The sequence below is a fragment of the Macaca thibetana genome, chromosome 16 (genome assembly GCF_024542745.1).
Source record: "Macaca thibetana thibetana isolate TM-01 chromosome 16, ASM2454274v1, whole genome shotgun sequence".
Taxonomy (NCBI): domain Eukaryota; kingdom Metazoa; phylum Chordata; class Mammalia; order Primates; family Cercopithecidae; genus Macaca; species Macaca thibetana.
Genome location: NC_065593.1, coordinates 29,241,381 through 29,266,344, shown reverse-complemented (window position 1 = coordinate 29,266,344; position 24,964 = coordinate 29,241,381). Strand labels below are relative to the sequence as shown.

Sequence of the window (24,964 nt, the reverse complement as noted above, 5' to 3'; positions counted from 1 at the left end):
CGATTCTGACCCTACCTCCTCAAATACCTTCTTTCTGCTCAGGCAGCCAAGCCCTCTGTCCTTATGTGTGCTGTCGCTGTGTTAGGCACTGGCTGTGTGGAGAGACAGGGAATAAGCCCATGGCTCTGCCTCCACCAATCCAGGGCTACTGGGGCACAGAGAGGGCACTGGTGCCTAAGGAAAAAAGGAGGCCAAGGCCAAGACCAAGGGAAGGCAGCCAGGACGCTAAGGCCCAGCTGGAACTGCGTCTTAGGAACAGGCAGGATTCTGGCAGGTGAGGAAGGGAAAGGGATCTTTAATTCCAGTCTCAGAGATCAGGAAGGTGGGCAGAGGGGCCCTAACGACAGAGTTTGAGCTGCCCATCAACAGCGTTTGAGGTGAGGCCGTGGTTGGGTTTTGGGAAGGGAATTCTGACAGCAAGATGTAAGAAGAGGGGAAGAAGCCACCTAGACTCAGGCCTGGGTTTCTGGGCTTCCTCCTACTGGGCAGGGAAACTCCCTGCCGGCCAGTGCTAGGTCACAAGTGCAGTCCACGCAGCTCCAGCGCGCAGACAGGCAGCCCACCTCCCTCTCCCCCAATCCCATTCTCAGCGTTACACACAGAGCCCAGATATTTCCGGTTCCCCGCTATGCTCCCACTTACCCTCATCTCACCCTCGTCTCTCTGCTGGCACGCTGCTCTGCCCATTCCTCCCATAAAGAACTGAGGTTAGCCGTCTCTGGTGAACTGAACGCACAACAACCCCCCTGGAGTCACCTCAGCCGGGAATAACCAAGCCAGCCATAGAGGGAGGTCCTCCTGCTCCCCTCCCCCCTCCTAGCCCCAGGACCCTACAATTCCGAGAGCCCCTTCCTTTTCTTATTCTTTCAACCTTGAGAATGCGCTTTGGTCAGGGTGAAAGAGGCCGCTGGTTAGAGATCTTGGGCACACTCCTGGCGAGCTTGGGCAGGCTCTTAGGGACTGGGCAGATCTGGGCAAGAGCTGAGCCCGGCACATCGAGGGCGCTCCACCAATGCAGACAGCCCACTGCCCCCTCCATCTAAGTGCCCTCCATCCTGCCTGAGGCTCAGCCCTCAGCGTGGAGCACCGAAACACCCTCGCCCCCCAACCCCGCCACGCCTTGCTGGTTGAGAAAATGTATCCCAGGTCTGCTGGTTTCACGTTAGGAGGGAGCAGAGGGCCCCGCTTCTCCATTCTCCCCTCGGAGCTGTCTCCCTCCCTCCTCGGTCTGCGCCCCTCGCCTCCTGGAGCGTTTCCAGCTTGCGGAAGGCCCGCTGCAGCCTCCTTCCGTCTGGTCTGAGTTCCCACTCTTGGGGGCTGTTCAAAGCCCCACTGCCCGCCACCCGTATGCCCGCTATCCCACCGCCAAAGCGCACCAACCCCTGTCCCTCCTTCTCCCACCCGCTTTACCGCGGAGCCCGGGGTGAGCCTGGGGAGCAGACGCAACAGATTGCAGAATGCGAGAGCGCGGAGCCCGCTCCCTTCGCGCGCCGCCCGCGGCCCCGGCCTGTACCGGTGCCCAGACCCCCGCCCTCCGGGCTCGCCTAAGCCGGCCATTTAGATGCAGCTCACAGGACCGTGGGCGTGCGAGCCGCGGCGGCTGCCCGGCCCGGAGTCAGTCCACTTCCCTTCCCGAGGACCGCGGCAGGAAGCGAGGCGCCGGGCGGCGCGGCCCCGCACCGGCCTGCGCGCCCGGGGCGGGGAAAGAGGCGATACCGGCGGATCCCAACAGCCCCCAGGCTGGCTGGCCTCAGGGGGAGACTGGGGCGGGGGGCGGCCGGGACGCGATCGGGAGGATCTCTCGGATCCCTCTAGATTTCCGTGGGCGGACACGCCCCCAGACCCTCGGGTTCGAACCCTTCTTTATAACCCGGAGAGGACTGGAGCGACGCCCTCCCCCCACCCTTTCCTGGTGCCGGGCTCGGTCCCCTCAGCTGAGCTCGCCGGAGGACTCGGGGGCTGGTGGTAACTCGAGCTGCAGCCCGAGACGCCAAACCCGGAGTGGCGGCTGCGAGTCCAGGCGGTGTGGGTGCTCTTCTCCCCAGTCTTCCCCGTGCCCCCTCCGGTGGCGCCTGCCGCATCCTCACCCCGAGTCCGCGCCGCGACACTTACCGTGGGCGAGCAGCGCTGAGAGGCAGAGCAGGGCGGCGCCGCCGCGGCCCGACATCCCCGGGGCCATGGCCGAGGCGGGGGCGGGAGGGGTCCGAGAGGGCAACAGTCGACGACGACTTGGCCCCAGGCTGGGCTTGGTCACATCCAACTCAGGGCGGCCGTGGCGCCCGGCTGTCTCAGATGCAGCTCCGGGGCCAGAGAGTGCAATTTGGGGACACTTTGCAGGGAGGGGGCGTCCCAGGCCCTGGCGGCTACACCCTCGGAGCCGGTGGGGGCGCAGCTCCGGGCGGGAGGAGCCTCCACCTCCCCCAGCTGGTGCCCCCTGCAGGATCTGCGAGGCGCGGGGGGAGCCGCACGTGCAGTCCCGAGCCCGGTGGCCGCGGGCGTCCCGGAGGCTACCTAGAGCCCAGTGCTGAATCTCCCGGCCCCACGGCCCAGCTCGAATCCGAACTCACTCGAGGGTGCAGACTTCCAACGCAAGCCCCAGTTTCCTCGGTTTCGGTAGTAACCCCACATGGATAGAGCCGCTGTCTTCCTCTAAGTCCCTGCAGCAGCCCAGCGTAAAAATCCCAGGTCAGGTGCAAATGAATGCTGTCTTTCTCAAAGAAAGAGAAAATCCAGGGAACTTTAATCCATCTGGAGAAGGAAAAGTTTCCGTGCGGTGCTGAGACTGGCGACGCGGGTCGCCACCACCCTAGGCGACGCCCAGACCGGATGCCCGAGGCGGGCGGCCAGATGTTTGTCCCCTCTGCAAGCCTCGCTCCTCGGCTCCAGCGCGCTTTCTCCAGTCTGGATCAGGGCCCGGGCTCCACACAGGCCAGGTCAGCGCCTCCTGCCCAGGCAGCCGCTCGGCGGTTGGGGCAAGGGTGGCGCGGCCAGAACCTGCTGCCCCATGTAGATGGGGCTTGGAGAAGCGAAGGAGCGAGAAAGCCGGCTAATGGCCCTGCCCCGAGCCCTTCCCGCCCAGGGCGTCGACTCCGGCTTGATGACCATAAACGCTGTAAGATGCAGAGGGGCTCCGGCAGCTCGCGGCAGCTTCGGGCCACCCCGCTCTCCGCTCAGGTCTCGCTGTCTCAGCAGAGGTGCGCGCTGCCCCGCCTCGCTCCTCGCCTTCCCTGGGGGAACCTGCACAAACCTTGAACTTTTCTGGGGTTCAGAGTCTCCGACGCCTTCTTCTCCCCGCCGCCCTCGCCCTGCCCCCGGACGCCCGCTCGCCCGTCGTCTCGGTGCTGCCGGGCATCGGCTCCCGCTCTCTCCGAGTCAGTTTGGGCGAGCGGATCGCCGCGCCAGTCCGGGCTGCGGGCGGTGAGAGGCGGGCGCGGCGCCAGGGGCCAGGGCAGCCGGCACCAGCGCAGCCTGCGGCCAGGGAAGCGGCAGCTGGTGCCTACGGGGCCGCGAGGAGAGGAGGTGCCGGCAGGGGAGCCGGCTCCCCATGGACGTGTGTGGGGGTAGAAAAAGAATCGAGGAGCAAAAAGGAAGAGGAGGTGGGGGGAGCCACAGTTGCACGAAGCAGCAACCGCCGCTGTCGCCGCCTCCTCGGCGCTCGCGCCGGCTGCTCCGCCGTAAATGACTCGAGAGGGACAAACACACTCGCGCTCGCCCGCCCTCCTCCTCCGTCCGGGATTCAGCGCCCACCCGGGCAGAAGCGGGCCCCGAGCTTGGCGCGCTCGCTCCCACCCCTCCCAGATTCCCCGTGGTCACGTGGGCCCGAAGCGCGCGGCCCACGGCTTGCGCGCCACGGAGACTCCCCCCACTCCTAGCTCCCCCTCCTCTGTCCACGTGTCCATTCCGCATTCCCAGCCTGGGGGCGCGCGCGGCTCCTTAATGAGACTCGGGCCAAGGGCCGACCTCGCGATTCCGCTCGCCCCTATTTTATGTTTGATTTTTCCTTCCCAACGCCTGCTAGCGCTGGGACCCGAATGGGGCTGGCCAGCTCCGGCAGCTGCGTTTCTCCAGGGCAGACGCCAGCGCAGTCACTGATGTCCCTTTTCAAAGGATGCACGCTCCCCACCGGGCGCCGGAGGTGTTTTGCAGCCGCTCTGCCAGAGGCGCGGTTAGGGGGCACCCTACACCCATCCCCAGAGTCCGCTGGGCACAGGCTCGGAATCAGCCTTGCTGCTGTGCCCAGCTCCTCTCGGGCTGCGGGGGCTCTGGGACACAGATTCCTGCGGGATGGGTCCGGGGCGCAGCTGTGGGAGACCTATTTATTCCGCTGCTGGGGAAGGATGATGGAGAAGAGGAGGGGACAGTGCTTTCCTACAGGTTGTTTAGCAAGCCTTTAAAGAGGCATGCTGTGGGGGTGGAGAACTGCCCCTCTTGCATACTCACCCAGGCACCTGCTGACTAGGGGGAGGGGTGGCTGGAGTGATATTTGTTCCGCTATCAGGCCCTTTCCATTAGAGTGCAACCTAGATCAGACCCGACAAGTCAACCTTCACCCCTCATCTGTCAACCAGGCATCGGATCCATGGCAGTGATTTTATAGCTTCATTGGGTATCAGCCCCAATCCCCAGAGGGTGCATTTCAATTCCACCCTACTCTGGAGGGACAGGGTCTTCAACCCCATGGGCATATCCCTACTGGGGAGGATATGGATCTTGAGGGTCACCCTTTTATACCTCTGCACTCAACTGGAGTGAGACTGTGGGGCCAGATCAGAGCAAAGCCAGCCGGGGTGCTCAAACCCTACCCTCCATCTGCCTGACTCCATGCTAGCCCTCTTGACCCTGAGAGTTTCCTTTCATCCAGGACAGTGACATTTTGTTTTTGGAAAATGTGTTTGCATTTTTCCTGGAAGCCTTCCTCCTCCCTGGCTGCTGGCTGTTGCTGCCTCGCTTGGTACCAGGGCCTATAGAGGGCTGCTCTGGCCCTTCCCCCACCCCCACATCTGTCTGAAGTTGGGGGAAGGTGCAGCCTGGGGAGAGCTGGCCAGCTCTTGGAGGCCCTGGGGATAAAAGGTGCTGGAGTCGTCAAAGAAGATGATTCTCATTAGGCCCCTAATGCCTGATGGCAATTAATGTTGCCCAAGGGCTTATTCACCAACCCACTGAGAAGCAAGCTAGCAATCAGGCTCTGTGTTGGGGAGAAAGGGGAAAGATCCACCTCCTGAGGTAGGGGAGGGCTTCAGGAAGAGGAGGAAGGAAGTAGGGAGGGCCCTCCATCCATGCCCAGCACCCTATCAGAAGGGACATGGAGCCTGAGCATGGCCAGAGGGAAGAGATGAGGTGCTTTACCGAGCCCAAGACACACCTCACTCTGTGTTGTGGATCAAATTTCCTTTCTCCTCAAATGTTCCCAGCTGACGCTGGGGTCTGAGGGGCAGCAATGCCACCCCTCTCCCAGCTGTCTGTGGAAACAGCACGGTGTTCTGGTCAGGGTGAGCAGGGACTCAGACATCGAATTCTTCTCTCTGCACCCCGGTCTCACCCCACCCATAGCTCTTACGTGATAGGAAAATAGACCTTCCTTCGAGATTGTTTCTCCTCCTTCCTCCCTCCCTTCCTCTCTGTCTCTGTCCCTCCCTTTCACAATAGTACGGTGCATATCTCCAACATCACAGGCATTGTAGGTACAACAGTGAGCAAAACAAAACTAGCTCTTGTCCTCATGGAACTTACTGTCTAGAAGGGAAGGCAGACACTAAGCTTCTAATTGCCTGCAATTGTGGTGTGATTTGGCATCATGCACTTTGCCCATCTTATGGAGAAGACTGAGGCCTGTGGTTGGAAAGGGTGAGGGAGCAGCCTGCTATCTTTAGAGAATACAATTTCAGCCCCAGGTTCTTCCTGTACCTCTGATATGGAGCTACCCTTCCTGGATCGAAGCCGTCTGCCAAGTCAATGGGCCTGATGATCATCTGACTCTCCAAATGCCAGATTTTCCTCCTCCTTGCCTCAGGGAAGTGAAGGGCAGCCGATAGCCCACCTGAGGAATAAAATATGACTCCAACCTCTAGTGCTCCATGGACCTGTCATTCTCAGCAGTGTAAATCCTATGGCCCAGAGAGAAGGCAGTTGGCACAAGGTAGACAGCCAGTTGTTTCAGCTATTCCAATCCTGCATGTCATGTACCTGGAAAGGGGTTCTATACATTCCCTCTGCCTTTCCTACTACCCCAGCAGACTGCCCTCAGCCTTACCTATGAGTCCTAGTTATGGATTCCCAACCAGTGATGCCACTGGAGCCTAGATAAGGGGAAGTCAGAGGAGCCACCCCAACTGGAGCCCAGGCTGGAGAAAGGACCTGGCATGTGTGTACTCTTCCATCCCAGATGAGCACCTTATCAACTTAAGGTGGTAGTGTCTCTGCTGTTTCCATTCTATTTGTGTCTTTCTGGACAGAGGATTGGCAATGGTTGGAGGTTATCTCAGTCACCAGTTCCCAGGTGATGCCTGGAACAGCCCTGTCCTCCTGCCAAGGAACCAGGCAGCAAGCAGGGTTCTGTCTCAGGCCCCAGTGCCCTGCATGGATGCTTATCAAGGACCCATATATAAACTGACACCCACTTCCTCCCATGCCTGACCTGCCCTCATGATGGGCCAGGCGACATCTGTCCTTCAGCATGCCTCTGTTTTTCAGAATGCCTAACATCAGGAGACAATCAGACGAGCCAATGTGGAGCATCATGAAGACACGTTCCTGGGATCACCCTGGAATCCTACTCTGTCTCAGCTCAAGGGGGTTCCGAGATTTCCTAAGCTAGCCCTTTCATTTTACAGCTGCAAAAATGGAGGCCTGTTAATTCAGTCATTTTATGAAATCCTGTGAAATTTTTATTGAGCTCTAATTGTGTGTGAAGCATTATGGAATGCTTCTGTACTGGAATGCATAGGTTGAACAAGACAGATAAGGCCCAGATGGCAGAAGTTCAAGAGCTTTCACAACCTATATAGAGAACCTAGAAATATTAATGGCTAATCTTAATGAGTATGTGCTTTTTATGTGCCAGTCACTGTGCCAGGCATTTTGCATGCATTATCTGAGTCCTCACTACAACCCTGTTAAGTAGATACTGTTATTATTACCATTTTCCGATGAGAAAACTGAGGCTCAGTGAAGGTAAGTTTCTTGCCTAGGGTCATAGAGCTAGAAAGTAGCAGAATCACAACTCAAAACCACATCTATGTGATTCCAAAGCTCAGGTACGTAACCCATTTAGCCACTTTCACTCTGATATGCGAGGGCCCAGGATTTCATATATGACAAAGCTATCATTTCTGGGTGGACATGTTTATGGGCAGTGGGGTACCAGGCATAAATAGGCCATTCAACACGGGGAGGGCAGTGTGTGAAGGAGGCCAGCACAGGGGCCCTGAGAGCACAGGCACCTCTGATGAGAAGGTAGTGTGCTTTCTGCAGTACTGTTCTGAGCAGCTCACCCTCTTGTTCCCCTTCCCCAGTACCCAGATTCACACCTATATGCTGTTGGACTTTCACCCCATTTAGTACACAGTTATGCATACACATGGCTATTGTAGCAATTGTCCAGCCTTCACCATGCAGCTGGGCTGCTTTGCCTTCCCCTGTAGGCTGAGCTCCCAGCTCAGATTCCAGGACCAATAGCGAATGTCAGCAGTGAAGGGCAGGAGAATGTCAGCAGTGAAGGGCAGCGTGGCACGATGGCCAGCACATGGTTTTGCCAAGCAGAGACCTGGGTTCCAGTCCTAGAAGGCAAGGCAACTGTATCAGTTTGCTCATGCTGCTGTAACAAAATACCACAGACTGAGTGGCTTAAATGACAGAAGTTTTTTTTTCTCACCATTCTGGAGGCTGGAGTCCAAGATCATAGTGCTGGCAGGGTTGGTTTCCCCTTAGGACTCTTTCCTTGGCTAGAAGATGGACACCTTCTTGCTGTGTTTTCACATATGGTCATTTTTCTGTGTTCATGAATCATGGTTTATCTTCCTCTTGTTATAAGGACACTGGTCATATTGGATTCAGGCCCCATGAAAATGGTTTCATTTTAACTTACTCACCGCTTTTAAAGACCTTACCTCCAAAGATGGTTGCATTCTGAGTTACTTGGGGTTGGAACTTCAGCATATGAATTTTGGAGGTAGAAGATATATTTGAGAGTAAAAAGGGGTTCTGTTAACCCATTTATGCCTGAGGTTGCAATTTTTTGAAGTTTTGCAATTGGATTTTGGCAATGACCTGGAGCAGTAGGATATAAATAATTCCCACATGCTTAGCATTCCAATAATGGAACACTGGGCATAAATGGGCTAAAATTACTTTGGAGCAGCAGTCTTAAGTGGACCATTTAGGGCAAAATGGAACATAGGGACACCCTAACATTCTGGCCCCATCACTCATTCTACAGCCTTCTTCTTTTAAACCACCACACCTCTCTGAGTCTCAGTTTCTTCATCTGTTGAATGGAGATAATCATACCAACTCCCCCAAGCAGGCACTTTAAAAATACTAGTAAATGTATACTGATTACCTGACTGTACTGAGCACCACTGCATGCTCTGTGTAGGTTAACCATTGCTATTATTGAAACCAAACTGCTCAATAAGGTTTACAGGCCTATGTGATTTGACCCCTAGCTGCTTTTCCAAACTCATTTCTTCCCCATTTCCCCCTTCTATTTTCTTACACTGGAGCCACAAAGGCCACCCTGCAGTCATGTATCAAGCACATTCCTGCCTCAGGGCCTTTTACTTGTTTTTCCCTCCACCTGGAATGCTTTTCCCCTAACCCCTTGCTCCTTTACTTAATTCAGGTTTTTGTCCAACTGCTACCTCCTTGGAGATACCTTCTGAGGTATACGATGAGTTGATACAAAATAATGCAACTATTGTTCTACCTCCATTGCTTTATTTTTTTATGCCACTTTAATTGGATTCATAGCAGTTGGTATTTTACTTTATAATATGCCTGTGTATCTGTCTCTTCCGACAGAATGTAAGCTCCCCAAAGGCCAAGATTCTATATGAACCATTCACCAATGTATCCCCAGTGCCCAGAATGGTGCCTGGTATATGTGCTCAACAAAATAAACTGACTAGATTATTTATCCATATTCACTGACTTCAGTAACTGGGTCTTTGATTTTACCCAGTCCCAGTAAATGGGTCTTGGGTCTGTGTTCCCATAAGGACCCTGCCTGGCACCTCACTTCCGTGATCTTCCAGAGCCTGGGAGCCCACAGCCCACGCCCCTGATGCTTCTCTTGGCAGTCCCAACTCTTACTATGCCCTTTTACTTGCTGAGGCTGGAGTTCCTCCACCTGCCATGTCAGCCTCACCCTGAGTGGTAGGGTTTGGGCTGGGACCTCAGAGCACTGATTCTTCCCACCACTTCCCACCCCTACCAAATCCTGCAGGACAGAGGCATCTGCATCTCCTACCATTCCCCAACGTGACTCCTCTGCTCCAGCCAGGCCAAGCCGAACTCCCTGCCACCACCATCATGAGGAATGCTCCTCTTCATGCCAGCCTCATTCTTCCCTCCCCACCTTTGTTCCTGCTCTACCCAGCTTCCTTTGTGCTCTTCTCCACCAATTAAAATCCTGCCTATCTTCACATTTCAGCTCAGGGGTCTTCTTTATGAAGTTCGCAGACACATTGCAAAATGGTTATATGTCCTCATGGAAAAAAGGAACAAACAGAGATTTTGGAATCAGGCAGAGTTCAAGTTCTGACCACATTTCCTTCTGTTTAGTTTCTCTCCGCACCTTGAGTGCCTAGTCATCACTACACAGTAAATCCCCCCTGCGATGGGGTCATGTTCTCATTAAGATTATTGCTCAGAATCCACCCCCTTGCTATTTTTGTAATTAAGAAACCCAAGGCCCAGAGAGAGCTAGTGACAGGCCCAAGTCCACACATCCAGTTACTGGCACAGACAGGAATATAACCCCATGTAAGGATATGCCTGGCTCCCTGCCCCACAGTGTGCCCATTCCCAAACTTTCACTGCCTGGCTCAGCCCTGTCTTGGACTTGGAAACCCATCTTTTCTTTCCTGGAGAGAATGAGGCTCCTTGGGTAATTATTTCAGGGATTTGTCCCTGATGCAGTGCAGGGATTTGTCCCTGATGCAGTGTGGATGCTGGACTGAACCAGACCTTGGACTCCAATTCTATCAGTTGCATTTATGTACTCATCCAGTCATTCAGCCTCACCTTGGACATTTATTCTTCTCTGAAACCTTCCCTGACACTGCCCACCCTCCCATCCCTATTCAGTTCACCAGTAAGGCCCTGTGTCTCCCACATCTAAGCAGCTTTCAGATTGTGTTGATTTGCTTGTCACCTCCCATAAAGGGGAGACCCAGGAAGGCAGGCACTATCTGCGCTGACCCTTGTCATATGCCCCTTGCCTGATGTCTGTTGAGTATTCAGTTAATGGCTACTGACTAAGTGAATTATTAATCACCTACTGTGTGTTTGGAGCTATGCTAGATGAACGAGATGGACTCTGCCCTCAAGGAGTTTGCCACTGTGTGGGAGAGGGAAGTGGGCAGACACATAGGATTATGATGCCCAGTGGCAGTGGGTGCCCTGGAGGGAAGCACAGGAGCCCTGGGGCTGGAATGAGGGGCATCTACTTCAGCCTAGGACATGGGTGCTGCAGGATATGGGAAAGCTTCTTGAAGGAGGTGACTTTGAGCTGCACTGAGGGAAGGACAAGCTGGTTTGGGGAAGTGGGGAGAAGAAAGGGAGGGAAGGAGGCTGCTGCAAGAACAGAAAACAACATTTTAAAGCCTGCATCCAGGGAGGACACAGTGTGATCAGGAGAGAGTGAGTGTTTCTGCATGGCTGGGGCATTTGAGAGCTGGGGCAAAGCTAGGAAAGGGGCTGGAGAGGAAGCAGGCCCATTGCCTCTGTGCCCAAAGATACCTGTCTGTGGTGACGTGCACGCTCGTGGTTACTATATTCAGTCATACAACTTCACACGTTTGGGGCCAAAGACACTGGGATGCTTACGAAGCATTTTATCAGTGTGTTTATGCATAGTCCCTAACCCCAACACCACACATTTGTGCACAGTCCCTGACCCCGACCCCACATTCATGGCCAACATTAGTTGCGCAACTCAATTCAACTCTCTGCAAAATGGGTAACCCTCTGTATGGGCTGCTTACAGATCTTTTTACTCCCATTTCCCTAGAATCTCTACCTTTAGTTCCTCTTCAGGCAGCACAGTTCCTCCAACCCCCACCCCATGGCCAGCCCTGACTCTAGCTGTCCCCTTTCTCTTCCTCCCTCTGGCCCACGTGGACAGTAAGCTAGGACCACCCCGGGCACCCAGCCAAGGGAGGATTTGGACTTGAGCCATGCAGGCTGGGCTCTGCTCTCCCCTCCCCCTCTTTTCCTCCCCACCCCCATACAGCTTCATTTAATTCCAGGGCAAAGCACTTGCCTGATGCGAGCCAGAGAAAGACAGCAGGAACCAGAGACAGAAATACAGAGACGAAGAGAGCAAGCACACTTTCTTTGCCCCAGCCCAGCAGCTAAACGGCAGCAAACTGATATGGTTACAAACTCCTCAACTTCTTGTTTGTTGGCCAACTTGGCTGCCAGGTACAAGTAGGAGAGGAAGAGCCGGGGGCCCAACTTCTCTCCATGGCCTCCTGATCAACTGCCCGTGACCTCCCAGAGTTGTTGAGCCAGCTCTGCCTGGCTCCTGGGGTTGGCAGTGCCCAGGATTCCTGAACTGGGCAGAAGGGCCAATTGGGCCTGCTGGGAGGGTGAGAGAAGCCAGGCATGCTGAGGACTGCAGAGGAAGCCAGGTCTGCTCTGAAGAGGGGAAGCCCTCACATCATAGACTTATATGGCCAGATGGGCCATTAGAGGCCATCCTGGTATCCTGTTAGCGTTACAGGGGGAATGAGAGGGCCACAGCAGTGGGTATCTTGCCTGATTTCACACAGGAGTTCGTTTCAGAGTGGAGATCAAAACCCAGGTTCTCTTTCCAGATCCTTTAAGATGGGAATCCTGCTTCAAGTTTCCACCCCACCTCCCAGATCTAATTCTCAGCTCCCTTACGTCTTCCTCTTGCTAAAAACCCATCTATGGCTCCACACTGCGCACAGGATTAATCCCAAGTTCCCCAGATTTGCATTTAGGGTTTGACATATACCTTCCAGCCCACCCTCCCCAGTTTTAGCCATTCTTCCCCAATCAGTCATGCCTTTCTCTGCTGCAGTGCCCTTTTGCTCTACTGGAATGCCTGTTCCTCCTTCCCCATCTCTTCTTGGGGCCCTTCTGTAAAGTCTATTTCATCCACCCCAGGTGGAATCAATCACTGTCGGCCTCATAGTTAAAGTCCATCTGATCTTCGTTTAGGCTTCCTCTCATTCACTTACAAAATCTATAGGGACTAATGTGGTTTGGATGTTTGTCCCCTCATATCTTATGTTGAAATGTAATCCCCAGTGTTGGAGGTGGGGCCTGGTGGGAGAGGTCACAGGGGGCGGATTCCTCATGAATAGCTTGTTGCTGTCTTTGAGATCATGAGTGAGTTCTTGCCAGATCTGAGTTACATGAGATCTGATTGTTTTAAGAGTGTGGCACCTCCCGCTTCTCTCTCTCTCTGGCTCCTGCTCTCACCATGTGATGTCTGCCCCTCCCTTTTGCCTTCTTCCATGATTGGAAGCTTTCTGAGGCCCTCACCAGAAACAGATGCCAGTGCCATGCTTCCTGTGTAGCCTGCAGAGCCAGAAGCCAATTAAACCTCTTTTCTTTATAAATTACCCGGCCTCAGGTACTTCTTTATAGCAATGCAATAATTGATTAATAGAGGGACACAGATTACATTTTGTTCATCTTTAAATCTTCCATAACATTGAACACAGCTGCACACATGGAGTAAACGTTCCTAGACATTTACTGAACAAACAAACATATGGCAAAACAGGCAGTAGTTCAGACACCACGGCCCTGCACTGTCTCAGGTACTTTCTATCCAAAGCCTCTTTGAAGCTTCTCTAGCATCTTGAGTGGTATGTAAATATTATCTACATTTAGAGAGGAGGAAGCTGAGGCTCCCAGAGGGAAAGTCACTTGTTCAAGGTTATGTAGCTAGAAACTGGCAGAGCTGGGATTTGATCTCAAGTCTGTTTGTTTTTAAAGCCTGTGTTCAATTCACCAGCTCACAGCACATCTGATTATAAATGCTGTCTGAGGTTGACCTTCCTGGGACTTCTTGTGTCCGCATCAACGTCCATCAGCAGGGGATCCTCAAGGGGATTTTGGGGGTACCTGCAGAGTGCTTTCCTCACTTGGAAATCCCCCTTCCCTCCCCAGGCCAAGTGAAGTAACGTTCTAGGCTTGCAGAACAGAACACAAAAATTAACCCTGGTCTCACGGGGGCCCTGTCCTCGTTTCCATCTCACCATCTGTCTCTCAGATACTCTCAGATGGTCACCAGGAGCTGTCATTGGGTGGTTCTGAACCCAAGTCTCAGAGCCAGGCTGCCTCAGTTCAAATACCAACTCGGCTGTCTACTGTGTGACATTGGACAACTTACTTAACCTGTCTGTGCCTATTCCTCATCTGTAAAATGGAGGTATTAATAGCACATACCTTGTAGTGTTGTAAAGCACTTTGGAGCAGTGACTGGCTCATGGTAAGTGCTCTGTGCATGTTTGCTATCATTGATATCCACATCATGTTCTTCCTCTGAGATGTAAGTCTCAAAGGGTTTGTTTTCTCTTCCTGAGAAGAGTCATCTCTGTTTCTTTCTGTGTGTTCTGGGTAGGCCTCTTAAATACTCTAGGCCTCCCTTGTAAGACAAGGAAGCAAAATTGGGCAGAAAGAACAGCTCCAAGGAAAGCCAAATCAAAGTGACTTTTGTGGTGACAAATGCTTAATAATAACTTTACAAATCCAGTTGAATTACTATGAATAACAACCCTTTTTTTTTTGTATGGATACCGCACCCGTCTCCCAGAGAGCACCCAGCTACAACCCTGAAATCCACCCAAAAGAATCATTACTGGGAAAACAAACTAAAAATAACCCCATAGGAAACAGTGCCAGCTCAGAAGCAGTTCTTTGGAGGTGGGGGCGTTCAAGGAACCTCTTCTGTTGCTTCTGGGATAATAGATTCTAATTTTTAAACCTGGAGTTGTCTTGGGGGTGAGTCCTGGTCCCTGTCCCTATAATCTAGTTCCCCATGTTGTCTTCAGTATGCTTCCTGGGCATCTGGCCTCTGTGCCACCTTCTGGTAGTCCCAAGAGGGGTGTGGCAGATTGGGGGCCCCACTCCTGGTCCCTGATGCTGACTTGGTTCTTACCGTGTGCGACCTGGGTTGCTCCCTTTCCCTGTCCTTTGAGTTGGACTCACCCAGAGTACACTGTTTTCTACTGAGGGTCTCAGTGTGTCAGACGTTCTGTGTTTCATGTACATGACCTCACTTCCTTCTCAAGGTGGTTCCCACTCTCTTGGTAAAGAGAGGTGGCTCAGAGAGGTTGAGTCACTGGTTCAAGGACACACAGGAAGGAAAACACAGAGTTAGAATTTGAACCCAGGTCAGGCCTGTTTGATGTCAAAGATTACAAATGTTCCTCTAGGAAGTCCTGCATTGAGGGGCTCACCTTCCCCAGGCCCTCTATCAGGGGGAGTGCAGGGGGGATACCCACGATGCAGCAGAGGCCAAGGTTCCCCTTCAAATGGAGTATCACAAGGCAAGTGCTGTGTCTCTGCAGCCAGGGAGGGGCCATGTCTTCTCTGTGTCTCTCAGACTAGGCTCTCCCCAGGAAGGACTGTTTCCTCATCAGAAGGGAGGGTCCTTCTTTCCATCAGTCTGGAATAAGCTCCACTGTTGAGGCATCTTCTCCCCTCTCAGTATGTGGGCTGCCTCCGGGAAGGGTTGGATGTCCCCCATCAGGCAAGGGCACTCCCTGCGGGGGGCTGTCTCCCAGCTCTAACCAGGTTCCATCAGCCCTGTCCTTGGTCTTCCTTTTCCCTCTGATCACCACCTGGGACTCCAGAGTTCCCAGCTGAATGCTGACAGCCGACTAATGGGAAGGGCAGCAGGATAAACACGGGGCTTCCCTTGGCGGGGACTCAGGCTGTTTCTTTCCTCCAGCAGAGATGAATGCTTGTCCCTGGGAAGGATGATGGCTTTTCTACCTAAGAGTGTTACTGCTGCAGTTCCCTTTGATTGAAATGTGTCCCTGTGGTGATGAGGCGGCTCTGGAGACTGGTGGCTGCTAGTTTCTGCTGCCTGGCCCATAGGCTCTGTCCATCTACAGAAGATAGATGACGTTATTCCAAGCTGAGATGATGCAACAAAGGTCAGAGTGAAACATTTAATTGGAATGTCAGGGGCTGGGGCCTGGCTCCGCTGAGAGTGATTGATTCCCAAGCAGTCCTTATCAAGGTGCAGCCATGGCGGGGAGAGGCAGTGCAGGGGAGGCCAGGACAGTAGGAGGCTGCCAGCCCCTGTCCCCCTGTGCACTGAGGCCACTCAGTAGGCTTCTGCATCTGTCAGAGGCTATGCCTTCTGCAAAAGGAAGACGGAGGCACAACAGATGGGAGGCATTACTAGGATGAGGACACTGGAGCTCCGAACTTCAGCCTTCAGTTCTGTCTGACAGCTCTGTTTCTCTCCTGCCCTTAATCCCTTCTAATCCCCTGACTGGTCCTGATCCTTTCTCTGTGCTAAAGAGAGGGCTATGGGAAGAAGCACTAGTTGCCCCATGACACAGAGAGCCCATCCTACAGCTGCACTCCTCTGTCTCCAGCCTGCTGTGGACTGGAAGGGTGTCATCAGAGGTTGGAAGCCACTGACCCTGCATCTATGCATGGTAGGAAACTGTTCTCATAGTCTCCACAGCCTAAGGGATCACTCCCATGTTGGGGAAACTGAGGCTGAGAATTGGGTTTGCCTCCACCTTATGAGCAACCCTCTTACATCCCATAGTGGCCTTGCTGCAGAAGTCAACGAAGAACTGGGTGTGGGCAGCAGCAAGAGCTCTGGCTGTCCTGTATTAGAAAGCTGGTTGCAGGGCGGTGCCGAATGGAAGGAGGCCGAGGCAGGGAAACATAAAGTGTTCCAGGTATAAATAGCTATGGTGACTGTGTGTGCTCTCCTTTCTTGGGTGTAGGAGTGAGTCCAGGGAAAGAACAGGCTGGGGAGGTGGCCAGGGGAGAGCAGCTGAGGCTGCAGAGAGGGAGGTGACACACATGGGCTCAGCATAGAGTGACACCTGCAAGGAAGGGGCTGAGGAGATGGGAAGACTGAGGGGTCTGGAGCTTGGATCAGGGAATTGGGGTAACTTGGAGGAGAAGGTGTTATTGGAGGCCTAGGTTGGTATGGGATGGGGAGAAGTTCTTCGGTATGAGGTGGAAGGAGTGCTGATGTCTCCAAAGTATGCTCACTGTTTTATATGTCATTCTCAGAAGGCTGGATCCAGGGCATTACATTTTCTTTTTGTGAACACGATCACTATCATCACTATTGTCTTCCTTGTCTCAACTCTCATCACCACCATCACCATTGTCACCATTATTACCAGCATCACCACCACCATCACAAACATCACCATTATCACCACCGTCATCACCAACATTACCATCATCATAACTCTCATCACCATCATCACCACCATCATCACAGTTCTCACCCCCATCATCACAAACATCATCATTGTCACCATCATCGTAACTCTCATTACCAACATCACCATTATCATTGCCATCATCACTAATGTTATGATTACCCTCTCATAATAACTCTCATCACCCTTGTTACTGTCATCACCAACATCACCACCATCATCACAACTGTTGTCACTACCATCACCATCATCACCACCATCATCAGCCTTAACATCAACATCATCATAACTGTCACCACCATCATCACAACTCTCATCATCAGCATCATCATTCTCATTACCACCACCATCGCCATCATCACCACTATCATTGCTATCACTACCATCACTATCATTATCATTATCAGTCATCAGTCATTGTCCTTGTCCTGCCCTCCATTCCTGCTTGATGCTTTACAATGTATTCCAAAATACTTCCACATCCTTTCTCTAATAAGAAATTAATCAGAGACCTTTGAAACAGGCAGGATTGCTCTAGTTATCTCCATTTCACAGGAGAGGAAACTGAGGCTCAGAGATGGTAAGTGCCATGCTTGAGGTTAAGCAGCATGTTCACTTACTCTTACTAGAACTGAGTTCTTATCTACTGGTTCAAGGTTCTTGCTACTGCACCTAGCTGCTATAGAATCTCCATTGCCTTCCTTATTCTGTTCCTCCCCTTTCTACTTGGCACAAGTACAAACTGGCATGGAAAACTCTAGTTTTGATAAAACAAGAGAGGCTTTAGTCATAATAGTACAAAACTGGATGCATGCTCATGGGTAAGTCCCTTCCTACTGTTGGGCTCCAATGTCCTCATTTTCACAGGTACCGGTTTGGGCCTGATAAAGTCCAAAGGCTCTTTCTACTCTGCTAGTCTGTAATGGTGCCACAGAAAAAGAGTCATATAAACAGAGAAAAAAATAGAAAAAGACAGCGTGACAGAGACATAGACACACGCAGACCAAGGCAGAGACCCAGAGAGACCTAGGAAGACGTAGACGAAAGACTCATTAAGATCCAGGAAGATACAGAGAGAAATAGAGACAGAAAGCGGCCAAGAGACAGGGTACATGCCAGAGAGGAGATTTAAGAGGCAAAAAGCCCAGAGAGGAAAAGAAAGTCTTTGAGCAGGACTAAGGGACAACTGATCTGTGTGGTGGTCTCTGCTCAGGATCCCCACCCAGAGTTCTCCAGGGAGAACTGGCTAAAACATGGACAGACAGTGCAGCCTGGAGGTATTTCTGAAAGGTTTTGGCTGAATTTGCAACTTCTATGTGTGTATTGTATGTGTGTGCTTGTCTGCATGTTTGAATTGTGGGCTTCAGAATGCTTCTTTTTTTTCAGGGACCAGAAAGGGTGTTAGGGCCTCCTATCATGGATTTCTACCTCCCTACCACCTAGTTTTCACAGTGGGAGGCTTGCTGATTTGGCTGTCTCTGTCCTTGCACGTTAGTCCAGAAAAATAGGATGTGGAGGAAGTGGGGTGACAGGTTTAGGCTGCATTCATAAAGGAGCTGTGGTGGGGGCTCCCAATTGTTTGTAGGAAGTTAGAAATGGCTTCTTCCATTCTGTGAGGTGGGGAGGCTTTCAGCCGCAGAAGCTGTGCAGCACTGGATTAGAGATTGGGCTCAAGTTCAGCTTGGACTCTCATACAATGACTTTGAGCAAGACTCTTCCTCCTTGTCTACATGAAGAAGTGGGAATGAGTGAGCTCTGCCTCCCATGAGTCTGGGAAATAAAATTTCTTTAGTGACTAGCTCCCATTAGTGCACTTTGTGCCCCAGAGCCTCTGATTTATGGGCAGAAGGGCTAGGGCTACCTCCTCCATGAATGTTCTGGCCCACACTGCCAAGCACTTAGAGCATCTTCCCATCATCAGTTTAATTCAAAAATCTAGCTTTATCACTTTCCTCTTTAGAATCCATCCATGGATTCCTATTGCCCTCAGAATAAAGTCCAAGTGCTTCCTCTAAGGCCCTGTAGACCTGCTGCAGCACTAGACTTGGAAGTGGCTGAACTACTCAAACCCCTCTGTTTCCCTTATCCATCTCATCTGTGCAAATTCCATAGTGAAAGGGCAGCCATGGGCCTCCCTGGGTTTCAGCTGGCTGGACCTGGGGTAGACTTAACTCAAGACCAGGCAACCCAAGGGTCCAGAATGACTAGAGTTTATGGAAGAGTACAGAAAAATGAGGAAGAGTCAGGGCCTTAAGAGGTCATGGCCAGCACAAGTTAAGGGGAGGCATAAGCCAAAAGAAAACAGAAGATGCAAGGTAAAAGGAAAGGACCTCCCATTTTTGCAGGTTTTGTTGAACCTGGACTTGGTGAAGGGAGTCCCCAGGGATCCTAGAGATCCCTTACTCCTTGGTGAGACACACACACTTGTCCTGTCAATGTGCCCCCATTAGTAGAGGGAATCTATTCTCAGGACAAGTGAAGTGACACTGAAATACCTTTCCCCTGTTTACTTTTGCACTTAGTTACCCCTACTCACTCCTTTCCTCCAATTCTGCACCTGATGTTTTAGCCACAGATGGCTGTGCTCTCTGAATGTGCCGTGATGTTGAGCGGCTCTGCACTTGCTGTTCCCTTTGCCTGGAATGCCACCTGCCACCTGTTCCCAGGATGCTTACCTTTCAAGTTGGCTTCTCTGGGAGGTTTTTCTAACCACTTCCAGCCTCAACTACCAAGTCGATTACTCCCTCTTTTGCCCCCGTATGTCCCTGCAATTGCTTCACAGTGCTTGGTCCATGTCTGTCTTTCCCTTTAGACTGAGAACTTGCCAAGGACTGAGACCATGTCCTTCATTTTTGTATCCTCAGCTCCTGGCACAGGGTCTGCTAGAGAAAGGATGTTAAAGTTGTGTTGAACAAAAGGATGTCTTTAAATGTTCATGCAATTACATGGGGAATGTGGGAGGAAGACCAGGTTGGGGTGGACTGGGAGAGAAAATGAGTTAGGTTTGCACAGGCTGAACTTGGTGTGTCTGTGGACTTGGACATGGAAATACCCAAGAGGCAAGGAGAATATGAGCTGGGAGCTTGAGAGAGAAGTTTGGGCCAGAGAGCAATTTGGGAGCTGCACACTTATGGGTGGCAGTTGGAGATATGGGGGTGTAAACATGTGCTTGGGAGAAAGAATAAAGAGAGAAGATAAGGAGGCTGAGGAAGTATGGGCTTGAGGAAAGCAGACCCCCACCCCTTCTTCTCCACCCACCTGAGCTGAGGATGCCCACCTATCATTCTGGGCCCAGAGGCAGCCATAGCTTGGGGGAGAGGCAGATTCTCAGGATGAGGGTACCTGTGCTACTTTGGAACATCTCTTCTTCATCAAGTCCCTAGGTTTGGGGGGATAATTGTTTTCCTCATTAATGAGCATGCGTATAAACCACTGACGTTTTCCTTGGCTCACTCCTTTGCCAGGTAGCCATCATTTCCCTCTCTCCTTCCATGGGAAAGGGATGTGCCAGCATCACTGCAAGGCATGACAGGACTGCAGACACCTGATGACAGTAGGAGGCCGACAGGGTGGGATAGACTGAGAGGTGGGCAAGGCCAGGCTCAGAGGCTGGGGCCAGGGTGGAGGATAGGTGTCTTAATCCTTGGAGAAGAATAGCCATGATTTCTAAAGCATCCAGCATGTGCCAGGCATGGTGTCTAGCACAATATAGGTGCTATCTCCTTGACATCTTTTTTGGTAGGGGACTTACCCTGTTTTGCAGATGAGGAAACTGAGACTCAAAAGAGGATATAACCATCCATGTTTACACAGAATTGTTGCAAAACCAGCTTCCAAATTCAGATCTCTAGGACTCCATAGTCCATGTCTTCCCTGGAACATTACCCTGGGAGGGAAGTTTTCTCGGGACCAGGTGTGCTTGCCACAGCAGGCAGATCCACCCCAGCAGCTCTGGCTGCAGAGCATAGCACTCCCCTTGTGTCGGGCCATAGCTGCTGCTTCTTTCCTCCTTGTGGCCATCATTAGTACTGCTATACAGCTATTTCCAGCTGTCCCCACCTGTCCCCATCTACATGGTAGGATTGCTTTGCCTGGTCCCCTTGAGTGTGTTACTTCTGACTCCTCACTTTGTGAGCAGAATTGGCATGTGTCACTTGCAGGCCAAGCACTTAGTTGCCAAAGGAAGACCCTCCAGAGCAATCTTCTCCTTCTGGTAGAGTGGCAAATGCAAGATGTTAGCCACTCCATCAGTCTGGGGACCAGTTACAACCCTGAGCAGAACCTCCTGCTGAATGGTGATGGAAATTTAATGACAACGAGATGATTTGGGGGTTGTTACTGCAGTGTAACATAGCTTATCCTGAACTGAGATGTAACTTTCCTCATTGCTAGAAGAAGTCATGCAAACCAGTTTGCTCCTAAGGCTCTACCCTTGCTGGCCCCAGGACCATCTCTCTCTGAGCACTTTCTTCAAATAACTCTGGCATTTGTGAATGTTCCCAAGAAAATCAGACAGAAATCCAGATGCTTCTCTGAGCACAGAAACTGAAAGCCAAGCTTTCTGTGGGGTTCCTAGATCCATGGTACTGCTGTCAATATCTGTAGATAGTTTCATGGTTTGCAAAGACCATTTATGCTTGCAAAGATGCCCAGTCCTAGAAACAACCCCTCTGAGGGAGACATAGTTGTTACCATTTCACAGACAAGTAGAAGGGAAGTCAGAGGAGTTAAGGCTCCTTGACCAGAGCTATATGGTTCTTTGAATCACTCACTACGCAACTTGGGGCAAGGGACTTAACATTTATGTTCCTCAGTTTCCTCAACTGTAAAATGGAGATAATCATAGTGCCAATCTCATATGAGTGTTATGTGTATGAAATGTGATAATATACATGAAAGCATTGAAAACAATGTTAGGCTCTTGTAAGTGCTAAATAAGTATCTGCTGTTATATATCACTGCTGTCATCATCATCACCATCATCATCATCAACATAATCGCCACCATCATCGCTCATTATCATCATGATCATCATCACCATGACTACCACCATCACCACCACCATCATCATCACCACTATCATTACCATCATCAGTATCATCATTATCAACATAATTATCACCATCATCATCATCACCATCATCATCACTACCATCATTGTCATCACTATCATCACCATTATTGTCATCAACACCACCATTATCCCCACCACCGCCATCTTTATTATCATTATTATGGTTCTGGACATATTGCTTCAACTCTCTGGGACTCAATTTCCTTGTCTGTGAAATGGGAACAGTAAATATTTGCAAGCCATATAATAATGATAGAGTTAATGAGTGCACATCACGTGCTTGACACCATTCTGAGTTCATTATTCATTATCTCATTTAATTCTCATGAGCGCCTCCAAGATCAAATTATAAAAGCAGAACTGGGATTCTAATCCAGGCCATCTGACTCCAGAGTAAGTCTTTTAATTACTACCATATAAACTTTATACTTATAGTCTCAAGCCTCCTAAGTGGTGATAATTGGCATATGCAAGGTAGCATGTAATGCTGCAAGATGTTTCTGGGGCCTTTGATAAGTAAACTGACGTGTGAGCTATGTGAGTTTATGAGTGTTAACTGTCTGTGTGTGCGCACTTATGTATGAGTGTGACATGCTATTTAAAGTATATGCAGTCATACGTTGCTTAGTGATGAAGATACATTCTGAAACACGCAATGTTAAGTGACTTCATTGTTGCGCACACATCGTGGAGTGTACTTACAGAAACCTCAATGGTATAGCCTACTACACACCTAGGCTATACAGTATGATGTCTTGTTCCTAGGCTACAAACCTGTACAGCATATTACCATGCTGCATACGGTAGGCAACTTAAACACAATGGTATTTGTGTATGTAAACATATTCAAATGTAGATAAAGGGTACAATAAAAATACAGTATGAAAGATAGCGAATGGCACACCTGTATGGAATACTTACCATGAATGACATGTGGAGGACTGGAAGCTGATCTGGGTAAGTCAATCAGTGAATGGTGAATGGACATAAAGGCCTAGGATGGTACTGTACACTACTGTAGACTTTATAAACACTGTACATTTAGGCTACATTAAATTTATTAAAAATATTTTTTCTTCACTAACAAACTAACCTTACCTTACTGTAACTTCTTTAGTTTGTAAACTCTTTTTAATTTTTTTAACTTTCAGACTCTTGTAATAACAGCTTAAAACACAAATGTTGTACAGCTGTACAAAATATCTTCTTTCTTATATCCTTAATCTATAAGAGATTTTCTGTTTAAAAATTTTTAATTCTTTTTTACTTTGTAAACTTTTTAATTAAAAATGAAGACACAAACACAAACATTAGCCTGGGCCCACACAGGGTCAGGATCATCAATACCACTGTCTTCCACCTCCACATCTTGTTGCACTGAAAGGTCTTCAAGGGCAGTAACGTGCACAGGGCTGTCATCTCCTGTGATAATGATGCTTTCTTCTGGAATCCCTTCTGAAGGACCTGCCTGAGGCTGTTCCTGAGGTAGTGTCACTCTTTTCAGAATCATGTCCATGGTGGTTTGCTTGGTTGTTTTCTTTTTTCATCATAGATTTGCTTGTAAGCAGATAATGCACCATGAACATTCTTCTCTATTAATGCAAACCTTTTAGTGTTGGGGTCTACGTTTTCAAACCTTTTAAGGAGCTTGTCGCGGTCTGCAAAAGCTTCTGCTAAGCTCTTCACTGTGAATTTTCTTAAGTGTTCTTTTTCTTCTCCTGCAGTTTCCCTTTTTCTTGCCTCTTCTTCAGCTATACAATCCTGTTCCAGCTCCAACCACTCCTCCTTAGTCAATTCTTCATGAACCACCTCTAAGAGCTCCTCAATGTCATCCTCAACCACACCCAGGTTGAAGTTGTTTGCCACCTCAACTACAGTCTTGTTGTTTTTTAATCTCCTTATCCTTGGAAAATCCTTTGAAGCTTGGATAAAGCTCTCGAGTGTCTTCTTCCAGATGCCATTCATACACTCATTGATGACATCGCTTAAGCCCAAGCAAGGTTCACGATGCAAAGATGTAATTTTTCCAGAATTGCATCAGTGTCTTCTAAGTGCCTTCCTTAGCTGTAGCAATAGCCTGAAGAAGGATCTTCCCTGAGCAGTAGATATTACAAGCTGCTATAATTCCTTTCTCCATTGGTTGGATCAAAGAGGTGGTGTTTGGAGACAGAAAGACCACATTGATATTGAAATGAAGATCACCAATAGAAGAGGGATGTGTAGGAGCATTATTAACAATAAGCAAAATATTGAAAGGTATGTTATTCTCCAACAAAATGGAGAAAAATAGCATTTCTCCATTTTGCTGGCATAGCAACTCAAGGGGGCATCTTGGAAGAGGAGTTGGGTCATCCATGACTTACTATTGTTCCTGAAGTACACTGGCCGTGTGTGCTTATTGATATGCTTGAAGTTCTGGGACTCTCACTGTCCCAGATCACAAAGAGTTTCAATTTGTGGTCTGTAACATTGCCCCCAAGCAAGACTGTCATCCTGTCCTTAAAAGTCTTGAAATCTGGCATTGACTTGACCTTCTTATGCCTTTCAGGCATCCGTTTCCAGAATAGGCAGCTTTCATCCATATTGAAGATTTGCTCTGGCAAGTAATTTTCCTCCGTGATCAGCTTGCTAGAGTTTTCAAAAATTCTTCAGCTGCCATCACATCAGCACTTGCAAACTCACCACTCACTTTCACAGAATGTAATAAATAATGATTCTTGAATCATTTAATCCACCCAGGGCTAACAGTAAATTCAACATCATAGTTGGGTTCAGCATCTTCTTTCAACATCACAACATTTTTGCTTTGGCCGTGATCATTATGGTGCTGGGAGGGATAAGCTTCTGTATCTAGTCTTCAAATCAATTCATTAGAAATTTCTGTCTATCTGAACTTTTAGAACTTTTTTCTGAACCTTTAGAACTTTTGCTAGTATCATTGCCTTCAATGAAGCAAATTCTTTAACAGCTTCGGTCACTTTGATCTTGTTCTTCCAGATCGTAGCTATGGTGGAATGGCACCTGCCTAACTGGTGAGCAATACCCATCACTGATTCTCCACCTTCATAGTCCTTAATCACGTTCAATTTGTTTCAGGACAATCACTTGATGTGGCCTCTTACTGGCAACATTAGCAGTGGATTTTGTTCACGTTGGGGCTATAATGAACAAAACATTGTGAGATTAAATCAAGCACAAGAGAAAACAGTGCAATCAAGAAGTGCAGTAAACACGAGATATATGAGGCTGCTGCTGGAGTAAC

At 50.2% G+C, this 24,964-nt stretch overlaps 2 protein-coding genes and 1 long non-coding RNA gene across 3 annotated transcripts in view; 2 read left to right on the top strand and 1 right to left on the bottom strand.

Annotated features, from left to right (window-relative positions):
* Window positions 1–3,765, bottom strand: part of TMEM132E (transmembrane protein 132E) — a 59,477-nt gene extending 55,712 nt beyond the window's left edge. The window contains exon 1 of the mRNA XM_050762512.1: window positions 2,113–3,765. Within this exon, the coding sequence (XP_050618469.1) occupies window positions 2,113–2,179 (67 nt within the window). The 5' untranslated portion in view covers window positions 2,180–3,765. The remainder of the gene's footprint in view (window positions 1–2,112) is intronic.
* A 215-nt stretch (window positions 3,766–3,980) lies between these two features.
* Window positions 3,981–5,737, top strand: LOC126938284 (uncharacterized protein TMEM132E-DT-like). The gene is given in 3 exon segments (XM_050762351.1): window positions 3,981–4,050; window positions 4,053–4,377; window positions 5,647–5,737. Coding segments are annotated over 3 exon segments (480 nt in total). The 5' UTR covers window positions 3,981–3,986.
* A 4,854-nt stretch (window positions 5,738–10,591) lies between these two features.
* The window catches only part of LOC126938400 (uncharacterized), a 71,065-nt gene continuing 56,692 nt past the window's right edge, over window positions 10,592–24,964 (top strand). Inside the window, exon 1 of the long non-coding RNA XR_007720082.1 lies at window positions 10,592–10,718. This is a non-coding gene — a long non-coding RNA (uncharacterized LOC126938400). The remainder of the gene's footprint in view (window positions 10,719–24,964) is intronic.